The sequence below is a fragment of the Marmota flaviventris genome, chromosome 4, assembly GCF_047511675.1.
Source record: "Marmota flaviventris isolate mMarFla1 chromosome 4, mMarFla1.hap1, whole genome shotgun sequence".
Lineage (NCBI taxonomy): Eukaryota > Metazoa > Chordata > Mammalia > Rodentia > Sciuridae > Marmota > Marmota flaviventris.
Genome location: NC_092501.1, coordinates 50,530,380 through 50,552,349, shown reverse-complemented (window position 1 = coordinate 50,552,349; position 21,970 = coordinate 50,530,380). Strand labels below are relative to the sequence as shown.

The following is a 21,970-nucleotide window of genomic DNA, read 5'->3' as shown; positions in this document are numbered from 1 at the left end:
CCCCACACAGCACCTGGGATAGGTGTGGCCTTCCAAGATGTCAGTCAATCTGCGACCACAAGACATCAGGAAGCTAGACTCAACCCCCTGATACCTGACCCTCTCTCATTGGGGTAGAACTTTCTTGAGTATCTTCCCCTCAGTAAAAAGGGGCTTCAGAACTCCTCCTCCTCTTTTTTCGGCCTCCCTTGTGGGAGTTGGAGCAGAGGAGCCACTCGCTGAAGAATCCCAAGAAAAAGATATTTTCTCTGTCTTGGTGTGGTTATTTCACATCATACCCAAATTCACCTGGAGTGACCCTGAATGACTTAGTCATGTGATATGGCAAAACATAACCCCCAATAATGGGGGACTAATGTATAAACATAGCATGTTGCTATGGCCACACAGCTGCTTTTTTCTCTCCCTAACCTAACATCATTGCCAGGTTTTATAGGAAGCACCTTCCATGCATCATATTATTTAATTCTCATAATGAGCCCATGTGATAATATGAATATTGTCCCTCACTGTTAATGAAGAAATTGAGGCACAGAAAGGTAAAGTTATGTCCTGAAGGTCACTCAGCCTGAAAAGGCAAAACCAGAATCAAACCAAGAAGTGATTATACCACCTACTGAGAATATCCTCTTGCCTCCATGAGCATCTACTTTATCATTTCCACGTGCTCTCTTTGTATCAATTTACTACAGAAAAGGACACATTGCAAATGTTCACAGAGCTAGTGTAACATAGCAGTTAGAGCCAAAGTGCCTGAATTTGAATCCTGTCTTTGACCTTTACTCTCTGTGATTTCGGGCAAATTACTTAACCAATTAATATTATATTTTCCCACCCATAAAAGGGAGCAATGGGGAGTACCTACCTCACAGGGTTATTGTAAGGATTAAAATTTGCTTGGCATACAGAAAACATTTAATAAATGTTAAACATTATTAGTCAAGATTTTTTTTTTCTTCTTACTGGGGATTGAAGCCAGAGGCCCTCTACTACTGAGCTACATCCCTATTCCTTTTTTATGTTGTATTTTGATACAGGGACTCAGTAAATTGCTGAGGCTAGCCTTGAATTTGCAATCCTCCTACCTCAGCCTACTCAGCTGCTGGGATTATGGGCATGTACCATAGCAACTATTTCTCAAATCTTAAGTGATTCCATGGGCCAGGGAGAGATTTGAATGGGAGACAGAATTCTTCACAGAGTCAGTAACATTTTCTGCCTCCTAGAGCAACATGAAATTAGGTCCAAAATCTAGCCTAGCATCAAGTGAAGAATTCATTTCTTCAATACTCATACTGGTGATAAACCCAGCCTAATTCCCTCTTAAGATTGGGAGCCATCTCGCCACAAAGGCATGAAAAGTTAATTTCGGCTTTACTATAAATTATTATGATTTCTAAACTTGCTTGGAATGCCTGCCTGAGCCTTGAACTCACCCATGTCTGGCTTTCCCTGACCAGATAACCACCCTCTCTGAAACTTTAGTGGAGCCACATAAATTATGGCTTTCCCTGGCCAGATAAGGACCCTCTCTGAAACTCTAATGAAGCCTCATAAATTCCATGTTGAGATCTAATTTACTCCCTAAGTGCTGGACCATTAATTTACTATATGCCTTTGTGTTATACTTGTCAAAATTCTGTTATCTGTAAGTTCTCAAGACACCTGACCTCTTTTGTAACTTTCTGTGCTATAAAGCTGTGCTCCTGGAGAGCTGCGGGGCTGTCTTCTGTTGCCGTGGTTTTCGGGAGAGACACCCCCGACTGGTAGGAATTACAAGCTTGCTTTAATTTGATTTCAATTGGAGCTGATAGTCTTTTCTTTGCATAGTGGTTTAACAGCTGGGAGTGGTACCCACATACCTGTAATCCCAACAGCTTGGGAAGCTGAGGCAGGAGGATTGTGAGTTCAAAGCCAGCCTCAGCAATTTAGTGAGGCCCTAAGCAACTTAGTGAGACCCTGTCTCTAAATACAAAAAAAAAGGGGGGGGGGGATTTGGGGGCTGGGGATGTGGCTCAAGCAGTAGTGCGCTCGCCTGGCATGTGTGCGGCCTGGGTTCGATCCTCAGCACCACATACAAACTAAGATGTTGTGTCCGCCGAAAGCTAAAAAATAAATATTAAAAAATTCTCTCTCTAAAAAAACGGGGGGGTTGGGGAATGTGGTTCAGTGGTTTAGCGCCCCTGCATTCAATCCCTGATACCAAAACAACAACAAAAACAAAAACTCCTACTCAGAATGGACACTAAACCATTCCAAGACTCTGCAGAAGTAGAGCTTCTACTGATATTCTATCACAGAGAAGTTAGCTGAACATAATCAGAGTCAAAAAATGTTAAGTACATAGAGAAGGTGCTCCATAATATCCCACAGACAAATTAAATAAGTGAATGCTTTACCTTGAGTTGTTCTTTGAAAGCAAAGTATTTTCCAGAGGAGTTAAATTCATAATTGAGCTGGCACTTCTGCTCCTCTAAGGTTTCACTGTCTATGTTATTCCCAACCTGTTTTCCAAACATTCTGTAGTATTCATCGAGAATGGCTTTAGAAATGTTCTTGATCTGAGTGTGGTAATCACTCACTGCCTAGAAAAATGCAAAATGTCTGGTAAAGTGGCCTAAAGAGGTCAAGACCATGGATTGAAAATCTAAAACTGGATTAGGATTTATGTTCAGTAACACTATAAATATAAACTACCCTTTTCTTCCTAACTCAGAGACCACTATCCAAGGGTTAAACAGTATACCACTCACTGGCTACCACTGATCACAAATGGAACCAGAAATGAAAATATGTGATACTTCAAACAGGTTTTCACTCCTTCTGGAAGACACATTGAAGAGTCCACGCCATTTTAAATGTATGCAGTCAACACCTTATGCTTTCATGTCAGTTTTTGCACTTGCCTTCTGAGCACCTCCTGTCCAACGGATAAGGGGAGGCCTTGGAGGAATCATTTCCTTAACCCTGTATGAGGAAAATAAAATATAAAAATTTATTATATAGGGGCAGGTGTTATTGCTCAGCGGTAGAGTGCTGGCATAGCACATGTGAGACCCCTGGGTTTGATTCTCAGCACCACATAAAAGTAAGTAAAATAAAGGTATTAGTCCAACTACATCTAAAAAATAAATATTTAAAAAAACATTTATTATCTTGACTTTTTACAATAAAAGGAACATCAGATCTCATTAGTAATCTTTACCTTAACTAAATGTTAAAAAGCTATTTTTACTTTAAATAAAATGTATTATTAAAGTTTAAAAAAATTTATTATCTGCAGGTTTATGTTATCTTATATCTCACCTCCAGAGACTTGGGGTAGAGGAGATCTAAGGACTTTTTCCCTACTACATTTGAACAATGTGCTTCTCTCTCATGTAAAAATCTATATGTGAACCCCAGTATAGTAACTGGTCTATGGACTAGACAGGAAGAAAACAGCTACTCAGAGTGTCTAACTGGTACTTTTGGCTATTTGCATCCTGTATTTTCCCTTACACTCTAAAAAAAAATTGCTATTGTGTGCAAATAGCTGCTTGACTGAGGGTTAGATTGCAATGGGTCATGATTTTAGGGATACTCAGTATAAGTCTCTGAAAGCACAAAGATTTAGAAATCTCAGTGATACGGGCAGGTAAAATCTTTTCTTTCCTCTCCATCTAGAATAAAAAGTGTATTATTTATCAAAATTTAGAGAAGTACATGAGATTACAATAATGATAGCAGATTTTAAGCTAAGAAAACACATTTTGTCACCATCAAACTACTTATGCCAAAACTTCTGCCTTCCATTTTCAGAAGATCTTACAAGAATCTAAAAAGAATAAAACAGTGTTTCTCCTATGTACTGATTAAGTATGTTGTATTGACTTGATGACAAATTTGACTAAAGATACAGGGAAATGAGGAACCAATTAATGTGGATATCGAGGACAAGGATATTTCAGGCAAAAGAACAGGAAGTATAAAAGGCCTTGCTGTAAGTAAGAATGTGCCTGGCACATTTGAGCAATAGCAAAGTTTGTGAGAATTAGATGTACAAACCTGGAATTCAGGAGAGAGGTTGAGACTTGAAATAAAAAATTTGGGAGCCATCAGCATATAGATTGTTTAGAGCCATGAGACTGGCTAAAAAAAAAAAAAAAACAAGGAAATGAGAATAGCTAGAAAATAAGTTCAAGGATTTTGAGTTTTGGGATACTCTAACATTTAAATGCTAGAGAGATAAAGAAGGCCAGGGTGGAAAGAATACAACCTAGAGAGTATAGTTGTCCTAAGAACCAGGTTAAGAAAGTCTATCAAGGAAGACTGAGTAGTTAAATGCTGTTTCCAGCTAACCACTATATTTAACAATGTGGTAGTAATTGATAACCTTGATAAGAACATTTATTTGAAGATAAACATAGTAGTCAGCTTCCCATTATTATAACAAATACCTGAGATAGTCAACTTATAAAAAGAAAAGGTTAATTTTAGCTCAAAGTTTTAGAGTCTTCAGTCCATTGTTAAGCAGACTCATATATCTTTTAGGTCTCTAAGAGAAGGGGGGTAATAGATCATGGCAGGAGCACATGATACAGCAAAGCTGTTCACCTAATGATACCAGATATCAAAGAAAATAAAGAGGAAGACTGTAGGGACACACAATCCCCTTTGAGACCTGAAACTCTAATGACCTGAATCCACCCACTAGGCCCCACCTCTTGAAGTTCACACAACCTTTCAATAGAGTTAAACTGGGACCAAGTCTTTCACACATGGACCTTTGAGGGACAATCTAGATCCAAACTATAGCAATAAATTATTGGAAGTGAACTATCAGATCAAAGGCTTAAAAGATTTATCAGTTTTTATTTAAATAACTATTACCAAATTGCTTTCCAATGGAGTTAGACCAATTGACACTTCCCCAGTTTGCATGAGAGGGTCTGTTTCCAAACCCCCTCATCAACAACAGCATGTTATCAAGCCTTTGAGATCTTCAGCAATTAAAAACATAAGGCATTTCAGGGTAATCTTAATTTCCATTTCTTTTATTATGAAAGTCATTGAGCTTCCTTTCATATGTCAAAGACTGCTTTAAACTTATACATATTCTTAAACAGTGATACAGTTTCTGCAGTTTGGTACATACAGCCAGCAACCAAAGGCAATAATCTTTTATATTATTTGGGGTAATTGGGTGTAATTTTCACTACAATTTTTTTTTTTTTTTGGTAGTGATGAGGAATGAATCCAGGGCCTTGTGCATGCAAGGCAATACCCCAAAATCATTTGGGATTTGGGTAAGGTAAACGTGGAGGAGAAATCTGCCTTTTATCTCCCTATGGCCTTCCCCCCCTCGCAAAAAAAAAAGATTACTAATAACCATTTCTTACAAAAATTTCAAGAATATTTATATGTTGACATAAGCATAATTTTAAAAAGTATTGTATATAGTTATGCTAAATGTATAAAAAGTCATGGGACAAAAAAGCCATAAAATTGCTTATGCATTTGCTATAAAATCATTAAGGATGCTTTTATCACTCCATATCACCTATGTAAGGGCCCAAAGGAGAAATCTGTTTTAGAAATTAATACCAGGGAAGCCAGGTGCAGTGGCACATGCCTGTAATCCCAGTGACTTAGGAGGCTGAGTCAGGAGGATCAAGAGTTCAAAGCCAAACGTGGATGTGTAACCAATGTGATCCTCAATCTGTACACGTGGTGAAAATGGGAATTCATAACCCTCTTGAATCAAATTTATGAAATATGATATGTCAAGAGCATTGTAATGTTTTGAGCAACCAATAAAAAAAAAAAAAAAAGAGTTCAAAGCCAGCCTCAGCAATTTAGTGAGGCCCTAAGCAACTCTGCAAGACTCTGTCTCTAATAAAAAAGGATGTGGCTCATCAGTTAATCAACCCCAGGGTTCAATCCCTGGTACAGAAAAAAAAAAAAAAGCAAGAAAGAAAATTAATACCAGGGGGAAGAAATGTGGTCTTAAGACAGGATATAATTAAGATCAGAACTGCAATTAATGAAACTGAGAATTTAAAAAATACAAAGGATCAATAAAAAAAGAGTTGGTTCTTCGAAAAGATAATAAGACTAATAAACCCTTAACCAAATTAACCAAAAGAGAGAAGACCCAAATCAACAAAATTACAGGTGAAAAAGGACATGTCACCACAGACACTTCTGAAATCCAAATGATCATTAGAAACTATTTGAAAATATATATTCCAATAAACTAGAAAATCTTGAAGACACTGATAAATTTCTAGAAATATAGGAGATGCAGTAATGCATAAATTCTTTGTCTGGCTCAATCACATGATTAATCATGACATGACTGACCACCAGACACTTCGATATAAACTAACCCCACATATCAAAGCAGACCCTCTAATGGAGAAACATGATCTTGCTCAATATTTGCCAATCCTTAAAGAAGTTTAGCCCCTCAGAGCTGGGGTTGTGGCTCAGTGGTAGAGCGCTTGCCTCGCATGTGTGAGGCACTGGGTTTGATTCTCAGCACCGTGTATAAATAAATGAACAAAATAAAGGCCCATCAATGTCTAAAAAATGTTTTAAAAAAGAAGTTTAGCCCTTGTGGGTCATACATATACCACCTAATTATGTACCCTAATAAAAACTCAGCCTTAAGCCGTGGCAGCACATCTCACTGGAGTTTGCCTGCATTCTTGCACCCAATTCTGAGAGTGTGTTTATCCAACTTTCTTCTTGAATAAGCTCTCTCTTTGCTAAAAATAGAATTATCCTTAGATTATTTTCTGCAATGGTGTGATGGACCTATATAATTAGTGTGTTTTCTCATTTGTGATTAGAATTTTATAACTTACAGGGTTTCCCTTTTTATTAGATAGCTCAGATTTAATGTCTACTCATTAAAGTTCTATTTAATACTGCCTTCTTTTTTGTTCCCATGGCTTTGAGTTTTTAACTCTATTTCTAGATTATCATTACTATTTTTATATATCATTTATGATAAATATGCTCAATTTATCTTTGGAAAGGAGCCAGATGTAAAGTTTAAAAGGTTTAAGGACTCTCTGGTATAAAATATGATGTGTGTCATTATAAACAGATAATTCTCCCTGAAAACATTCAAATTACTAATAAATAACTACAATATGGCTTAAAGTTAAAGGGAGAAACTGTCTCCATCAAAATAGCAAAAAACAATTTAATTATGGTATTAGTGAATGTATGAAGAAACAGCAGTCTCATACATCACTTGTAGAAGGCCACTGGAGATATTTATCAAAAGTTCTAAAAATATGCATAATAGTCTAATGTCAGGCATGGTGGCACACACCTACAATCCTGGCTATTCAGGGCAAAGGTGGGAGGATCTAATAAAAATCTGGAGATGAAAAGTACAACTGATATTTTAAAAGTTCACTAAAAGGGTTCCATAGTAGATTTGATCAGGCAGAAGAAAGAATCAGGCAAGTTTTGGCAATTTAGTGAGACCCTGTCTCAAAAATAAGAAGGGCTGGGATATGGGCATGTAGCTCAGAGGTAGAGCACCCCCAGTACTGGGGGAAAAAAAATCCACAAGATAAAATCCATCATTTTTTTATCCTTAAATTTGAGAACAGTGCTTCTAACATCAAGAAGTAAAGTCTAGATGTCAGAAAAACAACAGCATACAAAACTCCAAAGTTCTACCCTTCCAAACACACACACACACACACACAAAAAAAAAAAAAAAAAAAACTTGGAATACTGCAACTAACTCTGTCAGAATATTGGAAAATTGTCAAAGGTTCACAGCAATCAAGCAAATGTTGACTTAAGAAATAGGGAACATAAAAACGGTAGGAAGCTTTGTGGATTTATACTTGCCTTTGCCCACCAAAGCCCCAGTTCAGAAACAGTCTTAAAGATGGTAGCCTGGGTTTCCAATGTGGCATACTGGTCCCTGATTCTGGAGGTAGTATAACAGACCATATTCCCAAATTACTGTATTTATTTTAACCTGTCAGGGACTCCCCGAAGAACTGATGTAAGGCATGGGTCTGTGTTTTCCTTAGAGTAGAAAAGCATTGTTCAAAACCACTGTCAGGTTATTAAAAAAGCAGCAGGTGCTTGGGGCAAAAGATTAGAGTGGAGATATATAATAGACAACCTAAATCCTAGGAGGCAAATCTGGAGAGTACCTTTTGGAAATGAGAGCATTCAAAAGTACTTGTGTTTACTAGAAAATTTAGAAAGCCACATGCATGTCCAGACAGAACACATTCTCTGAAAAGACCTGAGAAACACTGAGCTTTCCACTACTGATCAATTTATAGGCTCAGTGCAAGTATAAAGTAATGGCTGAGGCAAAAATATGGTTAAGGATAGTTTGTTTGTTTGTTTGTTTTGTGGTGGCGGGGATGGAACCCAGGACCTTGTGCATGTGAGGCAAGCACTCTACCAACTGAGCTATATCCCCAGTCTAATAGCATGGTTAAATATTAAAGCAATGCCTCAGCACAGAATCATCTACAAGGATTAGCAGAAAGTGGTTTATATTTGTTTTGTTTTGTATTAAGGTCCTGGCATTCAAGAAAAATTTAGTCAAAACACTGCCTGAACACAAGTTTACTCAATAATAACAAACAGCAAACACAGAGGAAGGGAGAAACTTGAATTCCAAAGTCACCACAGCATAGTATTCAAATATTCAGTTTTCAATCAAAAAATCATAAACAAAATAAAGAAACAGAAACATATGACTCTTTCAAAGGAAAATATAAGCAGAAACTCTCCCTGAAGAAGCCCGGACATGGGACTTACTATACAAGGATATTAAATCAAACTGTCTTAAATATTCTCAAAAGAATTAAAGGAAACCACAAATAACAGATGAGGAGAAACCAGTAAAGAAATATATGAAGAAAATGAGACTATCAATAGGGACAGAAATTATAAAAAGGATCTAATAAAAATCTGGAGATGAAAAGTACAACTGATATTTTAAAAGTTCACTAAAATGGTTCCATAGTAGATTTGATCAGGCAGAAGAAAGAATCAGTAGATGTGAAAACATGACAACTGAAATAATTAAATCTAAGGAACATAAAGAATAAAGAAAAGTCCAAGGAGCTTAAGATATGTGAGATACTTTCAAGCTAACTAACATGTACATACTAGAAGTCACAGAAGAAGAAAAGAGGAAGAGGCAGAATTTTCAAAAAATAATGCCCCCGAATTCCCAACTTTGATGAAAGACATGAATCTCCCCATCCAAGAAGCTCAACAAACTACAAGCAGCATAAACTCAAAGGGATCCACATAATAATACTTTATATTCAGACTGTCAAGCAAAGACAAAGAGAAAATAACAAAAGCAGGGAGAACAGAGCAACTTATCATGGACAAAGGATCTTAATAAGATTAACAGCTGGGCTTGGATTGTGGCTCAGCGGTAGAGTGCTCACCTAGACGCGCGGACCCAGGTTCGATCCTCAACACCAAATAAAAAATAAAGGCATTGTGCGGTGTCCATCTACACCAAAAAATAAATATTAAAAAAAATATTAACAGCTGATTTCTCATTAGAAACCATGAGACCAGTAAGCTGTGGTAGCAAACATTTGTAATCCCAACTATTCAGGATGTTGAGGAAGGAAGTTCACAAATTTGAGGACAGCCTGGGAAACTTAATGAGATTCTACCAAAATAAGATTTAAGAGGTAATAAAATAAAATAAAATAAAAGACAAAAGAAACCATGAGGGCAGAAAACACTGGGGTGATGTACTTAAAGCCTGACAGAAAAAAATCACAAACCAAGAATTCTATATTCAGCAAACTATCCTTCAAGAAGAAAGAAGAAAGTAAGACAATCTCAGATAAAACAAGAGCTAAGATAAGAAATTCTAAAGAGAGTCCTTCAGGCTGAAATAAATGGATAATAGTCAATAACTCAAAATCAAATGAAAAAACAAAGGACACTAATAAAGATAAATACAAGAGGCAATATTATTGCAATTTTGGTTTGTGACTCTTCCCTTATTTTTAATAAATGAAATCATACAATATGTGACTTTTATGTCTAACTTTTTTTACATAGCATAATATCTTTAAGATCATCTGTGTTGTGCTCGCTTCGGCAGCACATATACTAAAATTGGAACGATACAGAGAAGATTAGCATGGCTCCTGCGCAAGGATGACACGCAAATTCGTGAAGCGTTCCATATTTTTTTGAACAACCAACAATAAAAAATTAAAAAAAAAAGAATATAATATACAACAAAGTTGAAAACGGAATAAAAAAATTAATTGGTTTTAAAATGAGAAAATAAAAAAATATATATAATATAAAAAAAAATCATCTGTGTTATAGTATATATCAGTATTTCATTCCTCCTATAGCTAAATAATATTCCTATATATATCACATTTTTTCATTTGTTACATATGACAGCAGAATTCATTATAATTCATATTACACATATAGAGCACAATTTTTCATACCTCTGGCTGTAGAGATACACCATTCATGTCTTCATACATGTACTTAGGGTAATGATGTCCATCTCATCCCACCATCTTTCCTACTCCCATGGCCCCTCCCTTTCCTTCCCTCCCCTTTTCCCCTTCACCCTATCTAGAGTTCATCTAATCATCACATGCCACCCCCACCACATTATGAATCAGCATCCTTAAATCAGAGAAAACATTTGGTATTTGTTTTTTGGGGATTGGCTAACTTCACTTAGCATTACATTCTCCAACTCCATTCATTTACCTGCAAATGCCATGATTTTATTCTCTTTTAATGCTGAATAATATTCCATTGTGTATATATACCACATTTTCTTTATCCATTCAGCTACTGAAGCGCATCTAGGTTGGCTCCACAGTTTAGCTATTGTGAATTGTGCTGCTATAAGCACTGATGTGGTTGTGTCCCTGTAGTATGCTGTTTTAAGTCCTTTGGGTACAGACCGAGGAGAGAGATAGCTGGGTCCAATGGTGGTTCCATTCCCAATTTTCCAAGAAATCTCCATACTGCTTTCCATATTGGCTACACCAGTTTGCACTCCCACCAGCAGTGTATGAGTGTACCTTTTCCCCACATCCTCGCCAACACTTATTGTGGTTTGTCTTCATAATAGTTGCCATTCTGACCAGAGTGAGATGATTTGATTTGTATTTCTCTAATTGCTAGAGATGTTGAACATTTTTTCATATATTTGTTGATTGATTGTATATCACCTTCTGAGAAGTGTCTGTTCATCTCCTTGGCCCATTTATTAATTGGGTTATTTGTTTTTTGGTGTTTAGCTTTTTGAGTTCTTTATATACCCTAGAGATTAGTGCTCTCTCTGATGTGCAAGTGGTAAAAATTTGCTCCCAAGATGTAGGCTCTCTATTCACCTCACTGATTGTTTCGTTTGCTGAGAAGAAGCTTTTTTAGTTTGAATCCATCCCATTTTATTAATTCTTGATTTTAATTCTTATGCTATAGAAGTCTTATTAAGGAAGTAGGGCCCTAATCCAATATGATGGAGATTTGGGCCTACTCTTTCTTCTATTAGATGCAGGAGCTCCGGTTTAATTCCTAGATCTTTGATCCACTTTGAATTGAGTTTTATGCATGGTGAGAGATAGGGGTTTAATTTCATTTTGTTGCATATGGATATCCAGTTTTCCCAGCACCGTTTGTTGCAGAGGCTATCTTCTCCAATGTATGTTTTTGGTGCCTTTGTCTAATATAAGATAATTGTAATTTTGTGGTTAAGTCTCTACGTCCTCTATTCTGTACCATTGGTCTACCAGTCTGTTTTGGTGCCAATACCATGCTGTTTTTGTTACTATTGTTCTGTAGTATAGTTTAAGGTCTGGGATAGTGATGCCATCTGCTTCACACTTCTTGCTAAAGATTGCTTTAGCTATTCTGGGTCTCTTATTTTCCCAGATAAATTTCATGACTTCTTTTTCTAGTTCTATGAGGAATGTCACTGGGATTTTGATCAGAATTGCATTAAATCTGTATAGTGCTTTTGGTAGTATGATAATAGTTTGACAATATTAATTTTGTCTATCCAAGAACAAAGTAGATCTTTGCATCTTCTAAGGTATTCTTTAATTTCTTTCTTTAGCGTTCTATAGATCTCATTGTAGAGGTATTTCTTTCATTAAGTTGATTCTCAAGTATTTTATTTTATTTTATTTGAGGCTATTGTATGGGGTATTTTCCTCATTTCCCTTTCAGAGGATTTGTCACTGATATATAGAAGTGTCTTTGATTAATGGGTGTTGATTCTGTATCCTGCTACTTTGCTGAATTCATTTACTAGTTCCAGAAGTTTTCTGGTAAAATTTTTTGGGTCTTGTTGGTATAGGATCATATTGTGGGTAAATAGTGCTAATTTGGGTTCTTCTTTTCCTATCCAAATCCCTTTAATTTCTTTAGTCTAATTGCTCTGGCCAGTGTTTCAAAAACTATGTTAAATAGAAGTGGTGAGAGAGGGCATCCCTGTCTTGTTCCAGTTTTTAGAGGGAATGCCTTCAGTTTTTCTCCATTTAGAATGATGTTGGCCTGGAGGTTAGCATAGATAGCTATTACGATGTTGAGATATGTTCCTGTTATCCCTAGTTTTTTTCTAGTGCTTTGAACATGAAGCGGTGCTGTATTTTGTTGAATGCTTTTTCTGCATCTGTTGAGATGATCATATGGTTCTTATCTTTAAGTCTATTGATGTGATGAATTACATTTATTGATTTCCGTATGTTGAACCAACCTTGCAACTCTGGGATGAACCCCACTTGCTCATAGTGAACTATGTTTTTGATATGTTTTTGTATTCTATTTGCCAGAATTTTATTAAGAATTTTTGCATCTATGTTCATTAGAGATATTGGTCTGAAGTTTTCTTTTTTGATGTGTCTTTGCCTGGTTTTGGAATCAGGGTGATACAGGCCTCATACAATGAGTTTGGAAGTGCTCCCTCTTTTTCTATTTCCTGGAATAAATTGAAGAGTATTGTTATTAGTTCTTCTTTAAAGGTCTTGTAGAACTTGGCTGTGTATCCATCCAGTCCTGGGTTTTTCTTGGTTGGTAGGCTTCTGATAGCATCTTCTATTTCATCACTTCAAATTGATCTGTTTAAATTGTGTGTATCACCCTGATTCAACTTGGGAAAGTCATATGACTCTAGAAATTTGTTGATGCCTTTGATGTTTTCTATTTTATTGGAATACAAGTTTTCAAAAATAATTTCTAATTATCTTCTGTATTTCTGTAGTGTATGTTGTGATATTTCCTTTTTCATCACATATGTTAGTAATTTGAGTTTTCTCTCTCCTTCTCTTTGTTAGCATGGCTAAGGGTCTGTCAATTTTATTTATTTTTTCAAAGAACCAACTTTTTGCTTTGTCAATTTTTTCAATTTATATGTCAAGAGCTTTGTAATGTTTTGAACAACTAATAATAAAAATTTTTTTTCAATTGTTTCTTTTGTTTCAATTTCATTTATTTCAGCTCTGATTTTAATTATTTCCTGTCTTTTGCTTTTGGTGTTGATTTGTTCTTCTTTTTCTAGGGCTTTGAGATGTAATGTTAGCTCATTTATTTGTTGACTTATTCTTCTTTTAAGGAATGAACTCCATGTAATGAACTTTCCTCTTAGTACTGCCTTCATGGTGTTCTCTCTTCTTTTTAGAACGCAAATATATAAGATAATAATTATAAATCTATGTTAACAGACACATAATAAAGATGTAATCTGCAATGGTAACAATATAAAAAATATAAAGGAGAGCGATCCACCACGTGTCTGGAAAGCATGGCGCCTCCAGTGGGTGCAGCACCGCTGAGCAGCACCTCCAGGCTTTGGATGATGATTGAATGGTATTGGCTGTGGATTTGTGAAACCCATCATCTTAAAATATTGAGCTTAAGGATTTTTGTGATGAAATTTCTGTAAATGGTGCAGTCTCTGCTTCAGTTTCTGAAGCTGGAAAAGGACCCTCTAGCAGCCACATTGTGGCAGACACCATGGACCTGAACCCCAAGTGGAATCTTCCATGTGTCTGCTCAGCAAAGTAACTAACTGCAAATTGCTTTGCCAGAAGTTACCATGGAAGTTGTGATTGGGGTGAGATTTAACAAGCTTGAAAACTCGCCCCAGCTGCGTACAGCCTGCCAAGTAAAGCAAAGTGAAGAAGTGGGTCAGCAGATGGGAAGATCCACATTGTTATCATCTGCTTCCAAGGGGCTCAACCAACTCAGGTTATCTCCCAGTGGTGCCAGACAGGATCTGCACAGCCCTGCTTCTGCTAATGCCTATGAGTTAATCCTACCCAAATAGAATCATAAGAATCTTCAAAACTAGCCAAGGAATTTGAGTGACTGAAATTACCATCACCACTTTTAGCAGCTAGTAAAGTTGGGGTATAACTAAAAATATCTGAACTTCAGTTTAGGTGGTCTAGGTATAATCTCATTATAGATGAGACTGCAGTAATTGTAAACTGAAATTGTTAATGTGCATACATTGTTGTAGGAAGCTAAGGGGAAACAATGCTTGGCCTCAAAAACCATTTCTCGGTGGATTTCCTGTGAAGTCATTGTTTCACTTAAAATTTTGAAGCACAATTAAAGGTTCTTCTATTTTATATTTTTTAAAAATTATATATATTTATATATATAAAATAAAAATAATAAATATATATAATAATATATATTATATATAAAGATATATATTTATATAAAGATATATAAAGATATATATTTATATAAATATATATATAAGGAGAGGAGTAGAGATGTATAGAAGCAGTGTGTATAGTATCAACATTAAGTTGGCATTATTCAAGTTATGTTGTTAACAAGCTTAAGATATCACTTTGTAGTTCCCAAGATAACCATTGGAAAACAACTTTAAAAATATACAGAAAAAGACAGAAGATGGGAACCCAAATAATACACTGAAAAAAAATCAACTAATTAAAAAAGGCAGTAATGAAGGAATAGAAGAAAAAAATTTAAGACATGTAAAATCATAAGTAATAGCATAAGTAAATTCTTCGGAAATAATCACATTAATTATAAATGGTTTAAAGTTTCCCACTAAAAGACAGAGATCAGCAGATTAGATTTTTTTTAAACAGGATCTATCTGATGATTTCAAGATACTCTCTTCAGATATAAACACATAAGTGGGTCAAAAGTAGAAAGATAAAATCAGATATTCCATGGAAATCATAACCAAAATTGCGGTGGTAGCTAGATTATTGTCATACAAAATAGATTTGAAATCAAGAGTTCACAGGTAAGCTGGGGTTGTTGCTCAGTGGTAGTGTGCTTGCTTAGCATGTGTGAGGCACTGGGTTCAATTCTCAGCACCACATATAAATACATGAATAAAATAAAGGTCCATCAACATCTAAAAAAAAAAAGAGCTTGCAAGAGACAAAGAAGGATATTATCTATTGATGAAAGGCTCAATACAGCAACAAAATATATATAACAATTACATTGAACAGAGTCCCAAAATATGTAAAATAAAAATTGACAGAATTAAAGGGGAAAACTGACAGTTCCACAATAATAATTATAGGCTTCAATACTCTACTTTTAATAATAGAACTGGACAGGAAGTTAAAATATAATTAGAGGATTCAAACAACACCATGAACCAATTAGACCTAATAAATAGGACACTCTGAATATGTACTCTTATAAGTGCACATGAAGTATTATTCAGGATAGGTCATATGTCAAGCCAAAAAATAAATCTCAAAAAACTGAAACCATACAAAGTATCTTTTATGATCATAATGGAATAAAACTAGAAATCAGTAACAGAAGGAAGAATGGAAAATTCACAGATTCATAGAAATTAAGCAACACACACAAACAACCAACAATTCAAAGAAAAAAGTTAAGGAAGGAAAAACACCTTGTGATAAATGAAAACAAAACTACAATATGTCAAAATTTATCAGATGCAGTAAACATGATGCTCACAAAGAAATTTATAGTTTAAATATATACACTGAAAAATAAGAAAACTCTCAAATCAACAACCTAACTGTACACCTTAAGGAAGCAGAAAAAGAAGTGCAAACTATGCCAAAAGCTAGTAGAAGCAAGATAATTAATCAGATTGGAGAAAAAATATCTAATAGAAAAACAATAGGGAAAAATCAATGAAATACAAATGCAGATTTGTGGAAAAGATCAACAAAATTGACAAATCTTTAGCAAGACTAAGAAAAAAAAAGGAGGGAAGATTCAAATCTCTAAAATCAGAAATGAAAGTGCTGGTGCATGCCTATAATTCCAGACTTGATAGGCCCAGTCAGGATCACAAGTTCAAGGCCAGCCTCAGCAATTTAGCAAAGACCTAAGCAGCTTAGCAAGATCCCCATCTCAAATTAAATACATTAAAAAGGGCTGGGGATGTGGCTCTATGGTTAAGTGTCCCTGGGTTCAATCCCTAATGCAAAAAAATAAAATACTTTCCAACAAGTTGGATAACCTAGATGAAATACACAACTTCCTAGTAATACACAAGCAAAAATCATTTTTAAGTATTACATTTATGTCTAGGCAAGGTGGCATATGCCTGTAAACCCAAGTACTCAGGAGGTTAAGGAAGGAGGATGGCAAGTTTGAGGCCATCCTAGTAACTTAGGAAGAATCTGTCTCAAATAAAAGTTAAAAGATTTGGCGGGTGTAGCTTAATGGTAAAGTTTCCCTAGATTCCATCCCTAGTACCCACCCCTCAAATTACCTATAGGTATGTGGGGTGTGCGTGTGTGCGTGCGTGTGTGTGTGTGTGTGTGTGTGTGTGTGTAAGTAATATGGGAGGCTTTAAAATAACTCCAAAAGGATAAATACAAAAGGAATTAAAAGTGGTTATCGTATAAAGGTGTATTAAAAATTGTAATGCAAAAAAAAGAAAAACATGTTTTAAATGAACATCAGCTGTTATCAGAAACATAAAAAAATGAGTTATTAAAAACAAAAATTCATTAAAAAATGGTTATCACCAGATGAGTAAAAAACCACGTGTTTTCATACTTTCTTGCCCATCTTGGTTTTCTAAAATTTTTTGTAATAAGCATATAATGCTTTTGTAATAAGGAAAAAACAATAGCAAAGGAAATTCCACCTGGAAAAAAAAAACATAAAACTCCTGATTAACCTGGGGAAATTACATTCATGGGGATAAACGGATATCCTCCTATTTAAACCTAAACTGCTTGTATTAAACAAGTATGAGAACCATTGCTACATACCTTCTGGCTAGCTCCTCTGGCATTCGCTTTGGAACCAAAGCTTTGTCTAGCTGAATCTCCAACACAATGTATGTCCCTGCTTCAAAATATTGCTGTAAAGACATTTTTTCTTATTTGGTATTTTCAGGAAAAAAAAATATTTAAGAGAAAATTTTAGTAACATAAGAGAATGTTTACAATTTTCTGAGTGAGAAAATGCACATAAAATCACATACATAGCTTGATCTTAACTGTTAAAATCTTTCCTACATAGAAAAATAACTGAAAAGGAATATAGTAATAGTGGTTATCTCATGGAAGAAAAGGTTTCTACTTTTATTCCTGGAAATTTCTACCTCAGTTGAAGACCCATTGAACTTATCCCATAACTTCTCTTGGAATTCTTTTAAGTAAATGTCCTTCTTTCTTCTAGCAATCTTCTTTAGTGTGTCCTGCAAAAATATTCTTTTCATAATCTTTTTATATTCTCATTCACAATCTCCTCATTACCATTTATGAACTCTAACTGCTGAATAATTCTATTTAGATTTTTGCTAGTATCCTAAATACAACATGTCCAAATTTATCATTTCTCCCCTATCGACCTCTCTGGACTTTTCTCTTTATGGCATTTTCATCCTTCCAGAAAATAAGGCTTGAAATCTTAGTTATCTTTATCTTTTCTTCATCAACAAACCCAAAGCTTCTGAGTTCCAAACATCTTGCCTCTCCAGGTTTCTGACTTCTTTTTTTTTTTTTTAAAAGAGAGAGGAGAGAGAGAGAGAGAGAGAGAGAGAGAGAGAGAGAGAGAGAATTTATTTTTTTTTAATATTTATTTTAGTTCTCGGCAGACACAACATCTTTTGTTTGTATGTGGTGCTAAGGATCGAACCTGGGCTGCATGCATGCCAGGCCAGTGCGCTACCGCTTGAGCCATATCCCCAGCCCGGTTTCTGACTTCTTTATACTACATTACCTGCCCTAAATCAAATCGTCATCAACACCTCATGAAAAACCTACTATCATAGGGAGAAATCTCAGAAAACTTGGAATGGAACTACCATTTGACCTAGTTATTTCACTCCTCAGCATATACCCAAAGAACTTAAAATCAGCATACTACAATAACATAGCCACATCAATGTTTATAGCAGCTCAATTCACAATAGCTAGCTATAGAACCAACCTAGGTGCCCTTCAACAAATGGATAAAGAAAATGTGGTACATATACACAATGGAATACTACTCAGCCATAAAGAAGGCATTTGCAGGTAAATGGATGAAAATGGAGACGACCACGCTAAGTGAAATAAGCCAATCTCAAAAAACTAAAGGCCAAAACAAATGTTCTCTCTGATATGCAGATGCTGACTCACAATAAGCAGAGGGCAGGCCTCGGGGAGGGAAGAGTCCAGTTCACTGGATTAGACAAAGAGGAATGAAGGGAAGGGAGGGGGCATGGGAATAGGAAAAACATTAGAATGAATCAGACATAACTTTCCTAGTTCATGTATGAATATACCATCAGTGAAGCTCCGTATCATGTACAACCACAAAAATGGAAGTTATACTCCATGTATGTTTGATATGTCAAAATATATTCTACTTTCATGTCTAACTAAAAAGAACAAATTAAAAAGAATTAAAGTCAGCATACTTTAGATATACATTCATACCCATGTTTATCACAGCACAATTCACAATAGCCAAGTTATGGAATCAGTCTAGGTGTCAACAAATGAATCAATAAAGAAAATGTAGGGTGTGTGTGTGTGTGTGTGTGTGTGTGTGTGTGTGTATATATATATATATATATATATATATATATATATATATATAAAATAAAGTTTTATTTAGCCATAAAGAAAATTAAATTATGTCATTTGTAGGAAAATGGATGTAACTGCAGAAGATAATGTTAAGTAAAATAAGTAAAGACTCAGAAAGAAAAGTATCATGTTTTCTCTCATATGTGGAAGCTAGTGGGGACAAAAAGGGGAAGAGAATGTCATAAAAGTAGAAGGAAGAGAGCTGGGCTTGTGCTTGGTGGCAGAGCGCTTGCCTACTATTGATGAGGCACTGGGTTCAATCCTCAGCATCAGATAAAAATAAATAAATTAGATTAAGGTTAAATTCTAAAAAAGAAGGAGAAGAAGAAAGAAAGTAGAGGGAAGACCAATAGGGTAGTGGAAGGAGACCAGGGAGAGGGTGGAAGAGGAGGTAAGGAAAGTTACTAAGGAGAGAAGGTGAGCAAGTAAAACATTACCCATGTACCAATACACCATGATGAAACCCAACATTCCATATAATATGCACCAATAAAAATAAACGAATAAAAAACCCTTTAATATGAGTCTCCAAGATGAGGCTCAAGAATTCCTCATTACCTACAGAATAAAGCTCAAATTTTTTAGCAAGACTCATTTTCCCACAACTACACTCTGCCTCTCTCTTTCCACCTCTTTCTAGAACCTGTCCTTTCTTTTCATTCCTCTGTACCAGACAGAATTGACTGATGTACTCTAAATTCTACTCTTATAGGTTTTCTTTGTGCTTTCACTCAAGCTATCCCCTGGCCATGCAATGCCTCTTGTTTCATCTTTATTAAGCAAAGAGTCCTTTCTTTTACTACTTAGTTCAGATAATCACCTCTTTGATGAAGCCTTCCCTGAGACAGTCCTATCCTAACAGATATTAATCGTTGACTCATTTGAGCCCACAAAAAACTTATATTTGTACCTGTATCATAGCACTTAACAAAATTAGGCATTATGGTTAGATTTGTACCAATCCATTTCTCCTACCAAACAGCTGAGTGTTCCTGAGGGCAAAAGAATAAATACTGCAGATGATATATCTTTGCATCCCTGCTTAATACAGTAAAATTAATGAAAAACAAAAAAATTTCAATGCTAGAAAGGACCTTAAAATTAATTTGATACCAACTCATTTTACAGATTCTTAAGACAAAAAGATTTGTCCAAGGTCATAACCTAGCCATGGGCAAATATAGGAGGTAGTTCAGATTCCCTGTCCTGAGCCTTTTCCACTATAGCTGTCTTGTTCAGTAAAGGTTTGATGAATTTAAACTTAATTTTCCAAAATTTTATGCATAATTACCTGTCCTTCTGCATTGTGGCTTAGAAGAGGTTCACCTTCCAAAGGAGTATCTGAACTCTGAGATTTTATACTAGGAGCTTGCTGAAAGAAAATGAACATACTTCAAAAACTGAATCCTTAACATGGCCTTCATTATGACAGGAATGATGATCATTACATCAAAATAAAAACTATATTGATACAATTCACCAAATGAGAAATCAGTGCGAGCCTTCGGCAGTAAGAAAACAGACAAAATCAACTTTTCAAGAACCTACCACATCCCCAGGCTTAATCTTTCCATCTATGTCTTTTTCTTTGACTGTTTTATCTTCTTTCAGATTCTTAGAAACAAGTGGTTTGGTCAGTGGAGAATTAATTCCTCCTACTTTATTATTCTGATTCAAATGATGACCAGTATCTCGGAACAAACTGAATGACAATTTGGTCTGAAAAGAAGACAAAAAAATATAATGAAACACAGGCAAATAAGACAAACTTGAAGGCATCATTTAGTGTTCCAGAAAATTTCAACATCATAGACTCAGAGAAAGGACCTGAAAAGCTACACTGTATTTCTCTACTTCTAGAACATGTAAGGTCACCATGGAAAGTTAGCTGCCTACCATATTACTTTTAAGTTTTAAGGGGAGACCTTATGAACTAACTCGATTCTGGTGTCTCATAACTCAGAAAGCATTTTATCTTCAACATATAATTTCAAATTAATTTTAAATGGTAGAATTAATTTCCACACAAAAACAGTATCTAAATACTGCTCATCTATCAATTAAATTAGAAGAATAAGGCAAGTTTAAAGTCTTAAGTAAAACCTTTGTATGGTTTAAACTATAGGTAAATAAATTGAAAAAAAATCTTACCACTATTTAAAAAAATTTTTTTGTAGTTGTAAATGGACAGAATTCCTTTATTTTATTTGTTATGTGGTGCTGAGGATCAAACCTAGTGCCTCACGTGTGCTAGGCAACCGCTCTGCCACCAAGCCACACCCCAGCCCCTTATCACCAAGTTTTAAGTTAATCAACATGGATGTTTCTCAAAATAATTTAAGCTGAGTGAAGAAAGCCAGAACACCACCCCCCACCCCTGGACAAAAGTGGACAGGAAAACAGAGATAGGACAAAGGAATAACAAAGGGCATGAAAACATTTTAGGGGATAATATGCATATTTATTATCTTGATTGTGGTGATAGTTTCACAGATGTGTATTTTACATACACATCAAAATTTTAAATTGTACACTTTAAACATGTAGAGTTTATTATTTATCAATTATACCTTAATAATGATATTAAAAAGAAAATCTAACTATTAAAGAAAAATTATAAATACTAAAAAAATCACTCATAATCCTACCACCTCTACCATAGGCACTGTATTTCAGATTCAAAGGTGCAAAGTTTTCAAATTTTCACAACTCTAGGTTATGTTGTACGATGAGACTATTTCATGTAAGTGATACTGCAACAATATGTAGCCTTTTGTGTCTGCCTTCTTTCATTTAGTATAATATTTTTTAGGTTCATTTATGTTATAGCATGTATCAGTAGTTTATTCTTTTTTTATTTTATTTAGTTAGTTAGTATTGGGAATTGAACTCAGAATCAA

The 21,970-nt window shown here is 35.2% G+C and overlaps 1 protein-coding gene and 1 non-coding gene across 3 annotated transcripts in view; one reads left to right on the top strand and one right to left on the bottom strand.

Annotated features, from left to right (window-relative positions):
- Positions 1-21,970, bottom strand: part of Cfap70 (cilia and flagella associated protein 70) — a 94,536-nt gene that overhangs the window by 40,606 nt on the left and 31,960 nt on the right. The window contains exons 11-16 of one of the 2 annotated variants that reach the window (XM_071611176.1): positions 20,619-20,789; positions 20,362-20,442; positions 17,938-17,985; positions 17,262-17,353; positions 2,903-2,967; positions 2,400-2,581 (exon numbers count right to left, since the gene is read on the bottom strand). In XM_071611176.1, coding sequence (XP_071467277.1) covers positions 2,400-2,581; positions 2,903-2,967; positions 17,262-17,353; positions 17,938-17,985; positions 20,362-20,442; positions 20,619-20,789 — 639 coding nt within the window. The remainder of the gene's footprint in view (positions 1-2,399; positions 2,582-2,902; positions 2,968-17,261; positions 17,354-17,937; positions 17,986-20,361; positions 20,443-20,618; positions 20,790-21,970) is intronic. The other variant, XM_027931355.2, reaches the window with a different exon arrangement.
- LOC114089568 (U6 spliceosomal RNA) lies at positions 10,102-10,208 on the top strand. The gene has a single exon (XR_003582211.1). It is a non-coding gene; the product is annotated as a U6 spliceosomal RNA (small nuclear RNA).